This window comes from Armigeres subalbatus, chromosome 1 (assembly GCF_024139115.2).
Source record: "Armigeres subalbatus isolate Guangzhou_Male chromosome 1, GZ_Asu_2, whole genome shotgun sequence".
NCBI lineage: Eukaryota > Metazoa > Arthropoda > Insecta > Diptera > Culicidae > Armigeres > Armigeres subalbatus.
The window spans coordinates 27,139,316-27,146,843 of NC_085139.1; the positions used below are offsets into that span (position 1 = coordinate 27,139,316).

At 40.3% G+C, this 7,528-nt stretch overlaps 2 protein-coding genes across 4 annotated transcripts in view; one reads left to right on the forward strand and one right to left on the reverse strand.

Moving 5' to 3' along the window:
- The window catches only part of LOC134222949 (thioredoxin domain-containing protein 9), a 77,177-nt gene extending 71,347 nt beyond the window's left edge, over nucleotides 1-5,830 (forward strand). For both annotated transcript variants that reach the window (XM_062702105.1, XM_062702100.1), the window contains exons 2-4: nucleotides 3,995-4,190; nucleotides 4,264-4,623; nucleotides 4,692-5,830. In XM_062702105.1, the coding sequence (XP_062558089.1) occupies nucleotides 4,014-4,190; nucleotides 4,264-4,623; nucleotides 4,692-4,808 (654 nt within the window). In that variant the 5' untranslated portion in view covers nucleotides 3,995-4,013 and the 3' untranslated portion in view covers nucleotides 4,809-5,830. The remainder of the gene's footprint in view (nucleotides 1-3,994; nucleotides 4,191-4,263; nucleotides 4,624-4,691) is intronic.
- Nucleotides 749-3,661, reverse strand: LOC134208198 (putative nuclease HARBI1). 2 transcript variants are annotated; one of them, XM_062684247.1, is made up of 4 exons: nucleotides 3,373-3,661; nucleotides 3,231-3,309; nucleotides 2,085-2,199; nucleotides 749-1,426 (listed from the first exon to the last, which is right to left on the reverse strand). In XM_062684247.1, the coding sequence occupies exons 1-4, from the start codon at nucleotides 3,415-3,417 to the stop codon at nucleotides 964-966; spliced, it is 702 nt and encodes a 233-aa protein (XP_062540231.1). In that variant the 5' UTR covers nucleotides 3,418-3,661; the 3' UTR covers nucleotides 749-963. The 2 variants fall into 2 exon arrangements, with proteins under 2 accessions (XP_062540231.1, XP_062540232.1); XM_062684248.1 differs by lacking the exon at nucleotides 3,231-3,309 and having other exon boundaries at nucleotides 3,586-3,658.
- Nucleotides 5,831-7,528: the final 1,698 nt, after the last annotated feature.

Sequence of the window (7,528 nt, forward strand, 5' to 3'; positions counted from 1 at the left end):
TTTTCGAATTGCGAGTTTCCGGCATTTCTTTTGTTTGTGCCCAGGATTTCTACAATAATTGCATTCGACTGGTGTCTTCTTCTTGCTATCGTGGCAGGTATGCAGCTCCGGATTCGATCCAGAATCTTGACTTCGCTGCCTCGTCCATAAGTTTCCTTCTGACTAGCTCGTCGTCCGACCGGATTTGTAGGCGATTGTGAGAGTGCCATACGAGGGGAAAGGCTTTCTAAAATCATCTCGATAGTAAGATTGTCCTCAAGTTTCACGTACGGCGTAATGCAGAATGTAGGAATGTAGATTCAATTGATCCAGGTCATTTACACCAGGTCATTTACGCCTGACATCTAACCGATACTAACCCAGCGCGTTCATATTAGTCCATAGTCAACACTTTACAATACAAAAAGGTCCGTCGTAGATGTTCTTCGTTGTCTAAATTGTTTTGGAATAGAGTTAATTGATCTACTGCCGTGAATCGCATATCTGTCCCATCTTTGCTGGGTTTCCTATTCATATGGGACAAATATGCGATTCACGGCAGTCTACTAGGTCAACCACCCCTTGTAACGAACCAATAGTAACTCAACGTGGCTATATAAGTTCCTAGAGCCCTTGTAAATGCTTATAAACAATTCATGATGATTACTATTATAGGTCCATGCTTCATGCACATAAAATTTTCATTCATTCAGAGCAACTTCACCACTATATTCCAGATGTATTGGATGCCTTAAGATAGTTCTTGTTACAATATTTGCACAAATCTCATACGATTGAGTCATATTGAATAGCACCTAGTTTTCTCAACCATAAAAAGGAGGGAGGGTAGGGAGGCGAGGTTTTGCATGTGCGTAAAAGTAAAAATATTCCCCTCGATTTTAGTGAAATTGTAAGCGAAAACCTCTAAAAACTTCCGAGACACATGGTTTTCAAAATTAAAAGTTCGTATTGGTAAATTACGGGTTAACAAAGCATAGATAATTTGCCTACCAACAGAACATTGAGACTGTAAAATCCTTTGCGATTGAAGAAAAGATTGCGATTCACCTTCGGAGGTAAAATTTTAACATGTGTTCCATCAACACACATTACCACTCCCGGAATTGCAGATTTGTTGTAGAAGTAACGTTTCGCATGACGCATTTCTTCGTCAGTCATTTGAAGCTGTATCCAGCGTGGACAAATCTTTCTTTCCAAAACAACCAGCATTTCGGACAGAATTTTCGAAAATGTTGATTGAGCTACAGCGATATCAAAATCTTTTCCTGTTCCGTGTTGGTAGCTGCCTTCAGCAAAGAAGCGAAGACATGCAGCAAGTTTACGCTCCACACTGAGACCTCCTTGCTTTTGAGAAGGGAAATCGTCTTTGATTTCATCGAGAATATATTGGAAGGCCTCTTTATTGAGTCTGAAGTTTTTAATGAACCTGCAATATAAATTTTATTTTACACGGGAGCTAAAAAAAGCTCCATTTTCAGAATACCGTCGTCGGGGGTGAAAATGGGTCTGGAGGTGAGAATGGGTCAGCGCCCTCACCAACAGTCTGGAGGTCGGATTACTTTAGTTTTCTTATTCTCAGATGCATTAACTCTATTCTACAAGCATTCTATGAAGTTGAAAAAATGACCTATTCTCACCTCCATTTGACCCATTGTCACCCCCGACGATGGTATGAATACACCCAGACTTTTTTTACGCGGTTGGATTTCATTTTTTTTTTAATCTTTGTTTGGGTGTTTTTTTAATTCTAGATTAAGTTCAACACCAGGTTGGAATTCATTAATTTCTCGATTAACCTAAACTTTCACAGCTTTTTAAATACCCACTAAATTTTCTTTGATTTTTTTCGTGGGGTTAACTCATTGTTTCATTGACGCTGAAGGTCTTAAACGACTAAAACCAAACCGTGTAAAAAAAAAACTGGGTGTAAAAGAAATATTTATGTCCATGATCGCAAATATCAAATAATATTGTGAATGGAAATACTACTGTGGGCGATTAAAAGCACTATATAGTTTCTTGATCACCTACATAACCAATAATCATCACCTAAATATGAATGAATGTTACATGTAATGTCTTACTCAGTATCACACATCTCTGAAAGGTCGTTCCTTTTCCGTAAATTAGCCCGTTGTCTTCGCAAAGTATCCTTTTCTTCCTCCTCAGCCATGATAGCCAGCATCACTGTATCCATTTCTACGATGAAAGTTATGTGGAGCAAAGTACAGGAATGAGCATACGTTTATGTCTGATCATGATAGAAAATTCACCGTCATTGTGCATTAGTACTAGATGTCAACAAAAAATCAATACGTTTTTATAGCTATGTATCTAATATGCTTAAGTACGTAAATTTCGATTTTAGAAGAGTTGCAAAAAAAATAAAAATAACCAGCTTCCTTTTGTATATAGAATCAAAACCTCACATATTTCAAATGATCGTGATACTTCTATATCCGCACTTGGCTCCACTAATCTTGGCTAATCGAAGTGTCGATTACGCAAACCAAATGAACAGTATCCCCAAAACGTCTCCTGAGGAGTGTGTGTTCGATTCCCGCCCTGGTAAGAAGAAAACTTTTCATAAAGCAAACAATCCTCCACTGGTCCTCCTGGGGTGTTGGGTGGATGTCCTGTACGTTGTCTAATGCTAAGCATAAAGTGTTCAGTCTGTGCGACCTCTGGTTGAAGGCAGTTATTCTGTCTTTTTTCTCAAATTGATTTAACTGAACTTGTCAACATAACTTGACATTAAGGAAGTCGAAATACGTTATCGTACGTTATTACGTAGTAATCAGTGTGTACGACTCACGACGAGCCTTCAAACACTGCCGAGCACACTCTTTTTACTATCCACAACTTAACACTGTCATCCCCAAACGTAATGAGCATGGTGTGCTCTGGTGCTGCGAGTACACATTACCGCTTAGTCACTCGATTCCCTTCTGCTCTATTAAGTGGGCAATATTGTACAAATCAGAAATTCAACTTGTTGGGTTTCATCTCTACCATTCCAATTTATCTTTCACATTGTCCTCCGGGATCCGATTGATTCAATGGCTCTATTGTACTGCTTTTTTGATTCGATCAGCCTTGTATTTAAGTAAAAGTCTTGAACCTCTTGAACAGAACAATAATAGTGCTGTCTAATGAGCAGGTTAAAATCGCTAGATGTCTCTATCATCCTGCTTGTTCTTTTTTGCCAGCAACGAGCGTGGTGGGAATACCTTTAAGCGACTTCCAGCAGCTCAGGACACAAACAGGACTACGCAATGCGTTTGCTGTTGTAGATTTTGAGCTGAGAAGCTGCAACAAAAATGCTTTTAAGTGAAGGAAACAAGATTAGAAATATATCAAATTCCTACATACCTTGCATCCTGCAATATTTGTTGACGGGATTGTGCTTATTCGCATTCCAATCGCGAGATCTATCAATCATAGGTATGCGACAAGTGTGTATAGTTCTCTTGGCAGATGGGCAAATGCGGTAACTTGTGGAGCGAGTCCTTGTTTTTCCCTGATTTATTCCATCCCTTTTCGTGGCTGAGGCAGAACCCTCCAATAAATAGAACTGTATCTTACCGATAGACCGTGAAAGCGGCAAAGCAGCAAATAAATTAGGAATTGTACAAACTTATCAGACCGATCAGACGGTATAGTGGTAACAATAACAATGTTTTGTTTATTTTCGATTTTTGACAGCTCAGAATTGTTGCGAAAATATTGGTCGATAGGGTAACACTTTTCGCATACGAATCTTATTCGATGAGCATTCGAACGAAAACGGGAATAGCATTTTCGAACTCGATCGAATCGATTCGTTCGTTCGAAAGTCAGATACGGACGTAAACAAGAATAAGGGTGATAATCACCTTCCTTCTTTGAAAGTTTTGCCTTCTGAACCAACTAAATTTCAAATGAAAAGTCATGTGTGGGTGGTGTAAAATTTGAAAAACTGATGCTTGTATAATCAGGTCATCTGTTTTTGCAGGTATTCCCACTGGTAGATCATGGAGCAAGTGTTACAGAGTTCTCTCATATCCGCTGCCGTTCAACTGGAGAAACAATTGGACAATGAACTTTCCCGTCTTGACAGCCTCGGTGGCGAGGATCTGGAGAAGCTCCGCGAACAGAGAATCAAAGAGCTTAAGAAGCAAGCCAATCAGCGACAAGAATGGAAAAATAATGTGAGTAAATTTACTTCTGGGTTAGAATTAAGGATGTAAGAATAAACATTAATAAATGATATGATTCCAACAGGGACATGGCGAGTACTGCGAACTGGCGGATGAGAAAGAGTTCTTCGAGGTGAGCAAAAAGTCCGCCAACATCGTGTGCCACTTCTATCGAGACTCGACGCCCCGCTGCCGGATCGTGGACATGCACCTCAAGATTCTGGCCACGAAGCACATCGAGGCCAAGTTCTGCAAGGTCAATGCGGAAAAATGCCCCTTCCTGACGCAACGGCTGCGGATCAAGGTCATCCCTAGCATAGCCCTGATCAAGGACAGCAAAACGAAGGACTACATCGTTGGGTTCACCGATCTGGGCAACTGTGACGATTTCAGCACCGAGATGCTGGAGTGGCGCATCGCACAATCGGGTGCGATTGAATACAACGTAAGTTTAGGCATTGTGATATTTTCTCATTCTGTTGTAGCTAACATGAGCAATTTATCTTATTTTAGGGAGACCTGCTGACCCCACCTGACGACAAGAAAAAGAAGAAGACCGGCTACAACGCGAAAAAGACCATCCGCGGTGGGTACGATTCGGACGATTCCGATATCGACTTTGACGATTAATTATCAATCAGACCTGTGACAAGGGGGTTACGTTCGTTTAGAATCAACTCAAAATTGCTCTGGTAGCAAAAGGTAACGCGTGAACAAAAACTCGAATCCGCGAAGGATGCACCTTTTTATAGTGTTTACTGTTTAGGCATTATTATATAGAGTAGTATTTAAGGATCTCTTTCGGAGCGAGCGCGGCGCAATTTATAGTCTCTCACACAAACAGCATCAAAATTACTCACTTTCGTATCTTGCGACGGGTCACACAATTGGCACTTTATGCAGATATCGTTGCATGACCACTGATTCTAACCTTGTTTATATTTTCAACGTTACTAACAAACCTATCTGTATTTTTGTACTGTGCAAATGATGTTTCATGTGTGATATGGATGTTTCCCAAAAAATACCCTTTTCTACCTCCAAAAAAAACTCCTCTCCCTGTTTGTCCATGATACATCGCACATTAATAGACAATTCAGGAACATCTGTAAAAATTAAATTCTTATTTCGAATTTTAGAAACTGTCTGATTTAAAAATATATATTGAATATTGTTAAATCGCAAGCTGTCTAGTAAAATCGATTTTAGGAACCGTTTAGTACATTCTACCCGAAATACTTGGATGTAAATTGTACGAAAAGTCTGAGACGTTGAATAATGATCACATTTAACCAACGTTACATACATAGATCTAACTGCACTGTGCAAGAATAGGTTTTACGTTTCCAATATTTATTTTCTATCTTCATTCATTTTATGAACGACGAATTTAACTTTACTAACATTTAGTATTTGTAACCAGTTGGTGAAACTCGTGTCTTCTGTCGCAAATTCCTACACAAAAAATGCTAGGCAAGCACAATTTGCGATAATTTATTGTTTGGCTTGGCGTCCAATTTGATTGCCACACGGACCATTTCAGTTTTGACAAATGCAAACTTTAAACGTTATGAAGCGGTAGAAGTGCAAGATTACGAGCCTAGTGTCTAGATATTAATAAATTATTTAAGTTTTCTATTGCTGATGATAAACGTGAGTTTTGTATGAAATTAATTTATACCGAAAGTCCTCTTCATGCGATTTACGAATGTTCAACCAGAAGCTAAAACTCATATGGTCCATCCAGGTAAGTAATGAATTTTTATTTGTCGTGTTCTATTTTACGAACAATGCATTTCAGGGAAGTCGTTTCGTAAATGGCATTTGGTGGCGTCCAATATAGCACTGGTCCCCACAAGGTTCTATCTCACGCTTCCACGGGTCGACAGATGGTTAGACCAGGATGCATTTATTGGGGGTGTTCTGACTTGTCAATATCCCCAACTCAACCATCTTGGATTTTTGTATGGAATTTATGCTCGTTTGTTTACGTATTGCACTGAAAACGTATGTTCCCCCCCGCGCTGGTTATTCCCATCCACTGACGAAGTCGGATAACCTGTACAAAAAAAAAAATCTTGGGCGAGACCACCAGCTAAGGGTTGCGTACTTAGCTGATAGTGTAGCCTGGGTACTGTTGACTTTCTGACATCAGTTAGAGTGAGAAGGTATGCCTCAAGTGTATGTTCACCAGGAAGTACGGCTTAAACAGCGTCTGCCTGGTACACAGCGGCTGAATAATGTCAGCTATACCAAAGGTGGCAGCACCAACAGCGCGGTGTAGATAATGCGACCCCAGTAAGGTAGCTTAACCCTTTCCCGCCCACGACTTTTTTTCAAAGATTTCAATAGGAAGGAATCATCTTTGAAAAAAATGCTAGAACAAAAGTTATTTGGCATAGCCAAAATTAGTGGAAAACGAAAAAAAAAGTTTTTGATTGTAAATCAATAGTTAATTGTTTTTAATAGTTTCACTATTTCTTGTAATCTTGTAATCTTGTAATATCAACGCACCCTCTGACCATAGCCTATCTGCGTTGTATTTAAATACCGCTGAGCGATACGTCTACTGGGCAACACGTCCGGTGTGCACTGCACTAAGATCTCCTTAGATGCAACCGGACCGAGATCTTACTTAACCTTCTTCGGATATTAAAAAAAACTTACGAATAAGATGTTGGGGTCATATTGACCCAGAAATGTAAATGCTTATAAAACAGTCAAATTATAACCGAATTACAAAGTTTATATACCGTTCGAAAAATAAACTCATCAATTTTGTGGCTATGTGGTGATATGCTGGTTCTGGAGACAATGGCCACCGGGAAACGACTTCCACGGGGACCTTGTCGGTCATATAAGGGGAGCATAAAAATCGCTCCATATATGCCTTTCGATCGCTAATTCTTCATAGATTCTGTTAAAACGGTAATGTATGGTCCATGAGAGGGCTTCCGATGAAAGTGGCCACTCCTGGTACATGCAAGGTGCCCCAGGGAACCCGCAGGAAGGGACATTTCCGTTTTAGCACCAAAATATGCCGTGCGGCGGCTCTTTCGTCATGATTTTCCACCAAACAGATGGTTATGCGCTTGAAATCGATAAGTGACCACATTGGCCACTCCTGGTACATGCAAGGTGCCCCCGGGGAACCCGCAGGAAGGGACATTTCCGTTTGAGCACCAAAATATGCCGTGCGGCGGCTCTGTCGTCATGAGTTTCCACAAAATAGATGATAATGCGCTCGAAATCGATAAGTGACCACATTGGCCACTCTTGGAGCCTATCAGGTGCCCCAGGGAACCCGTAAAGGGACATCTCCGTTCTAACACGAAAATATGTCGTGCGAC